Genomic DNA, 1,351 nt, shown 5'->3' with positions numbered 1-1,351 from the left:
GTGTAGTCCATACACAGAGGGACTCACACTAGTTGTTTTGAAGTACACAAGGCCAGTTCCTCCAAGTCCATCCAGTTTCATTTCGTCTATTCTCCAACAAACTACTAACATGACCTATGTATTCCATAGCATACAAGTCTATCTGGCACTCACCTTTTCCCGCTCAGTATTTAGCATTTCTGCCGATTCTGAACCTCGTTTTCATCGCCTTTCTTGCTCCCTTTCATTGTCTCTCTTGCTCCCTTTCATCCAATATATTCTCAATCACTCCCCACCCATCCTAGTCCACTCCGTGTCTATCCGATCACCATCCTGGCCTGCACCAATCTGATATTTTTGTGCATGACCAGCTCGCCGCAATGGAGATGGTCAGTCACCAACCCGGCACAAAAGGATGTGCCATGCTTGTTGACCCCGCACCTGTCAGGTAGGGTAAGCATCTTTCCCAGTCTGCTCTCGATTGACACTTTCTGACCGAATCGGGTGAGATCAATAGAATAAGGACCCAGAAGGAAAGGTCGGCGTACCTATGGACGTTATGGATGCATGCATGCCCACGAGCTTTCCAACCATTCATGGTAAGCAAGGACGGCTCCGCCATGGCCTGCATTCAGTCGGCATCGCACGAATATGCTGAGGGCACCAGATTTAGAGGACGTGCGACACTTCAAGGCATGCAATAACTCCGCGCGATCGTTTTCTGGCATGGGCTGGCAAGAACCATGCAGGCTTGACATTGCGATGGTGAGTTTTGTTTGTACCCTGGTCCTGGAATGTGTCGCGAATGGCAGTGATGGTCATGTAGGTCGATATCATGAGCAACGTGAGGCAGAGCACAATACGCGTCCCGGGACGATCGAGAGAACCTGGGTGGTCGACACAATCTACCCCTGTGTTACATCTCCAAGGTATGCACCGGGTACCGAACTTGTGCGAATGATGCTGCAAGCATCCATTGGGCCACAGGGACTGTTGCATGACAAAGTGCCCACGAACGAGGTTGCAGCAGATGGGCTGACACCAGCTAGACAGTCGGTAGCCTGTCTCTCATTTGCGTGGGAGTGCAAGCTGGGTCAGACACGTCTTGACGGATACCTAGACAGTCAAGCAGACCATGTCATCAGGCTCACGACCCAGGGGATATTATGACAGTCGGGCACACTCTTGATGAGATCACGTGATGTTTCGTGAGCAGGCATTGCTGAGAGCTCGAGGTGAGTGCCAGGTACCGGCAAGAATGTTTCGACAAGCCATGGCCTTGTACAGAGACCATCCAAGATGACTCAGCCAGTCGTGGCAGAGGCAGCAGTAGCAGTGCAAGCTGCACTCACATGGACCTGCTATAGGTGAG

At 51.4% G+C, this 1,351-nt stretch overlaps 1 protein-coding gene across 1 annotated transcript; it reads left to right on the top strand.

Moving 5' to 3' along the window:
- Positions 1-661: 661 nt before the first annotated feature.
- On the top strand, positions 662-989 carry LAESUDRAFT_380054 (uncharacterized protein). Its single transcript, XM_040902246.1, has 2 exons — positions 662-744; positions 806-989. Exons 1-2 carry the CDS (start codon positions 706-708, stop codon positions 938-940), a joined length of 174 nt encoding a protein of 57 aa, XP_040760738.1. The 5' UTR covers positions 662-705; the 3' UTR covers positions 941-989.
- The last annotated feature ends 362 nt before the right edge of the window (positions 990-1,351 follow it).

Source organism: Laetiporus sulphureus (assembly GCF_001632365.1).
Source record: "Laetiporus sulphureus 93-53 unplaced genomic scaffold LAESUscaffold_43, whole genome shotgun sequence".
Taxonomy (NCBI): Eukaryota; Fungi; Basidiomycota; class Agaricomycetes; order Polyporales; family Laetiporaceae; genus Laetiporus; species Laetiporus sulphureus.
The sequence above is the reverse complement of the archived record's forward strand: the minus strand, read 5'-3'. Positions and strand labels throughout refer to the sequence as shown.

What these genes read in the sequence shown, in the direction of transcription:
- LAESUDRAFT_380054 (XM_040902246.1), top strand. Translation starts at nt 706, where the DNA reads ATGGGCTGGCAAGAACCATGCAGGCTTGACATTGCGATG. An exon ending in GCAGGCTTGACATTGCGATG is followed by an intron (nt 745 to 805) that starts GTGAGTTTTGTT and finishes ATGGTCATGTAG; the next exon opens with GTCGATATCATGAGCAACGT.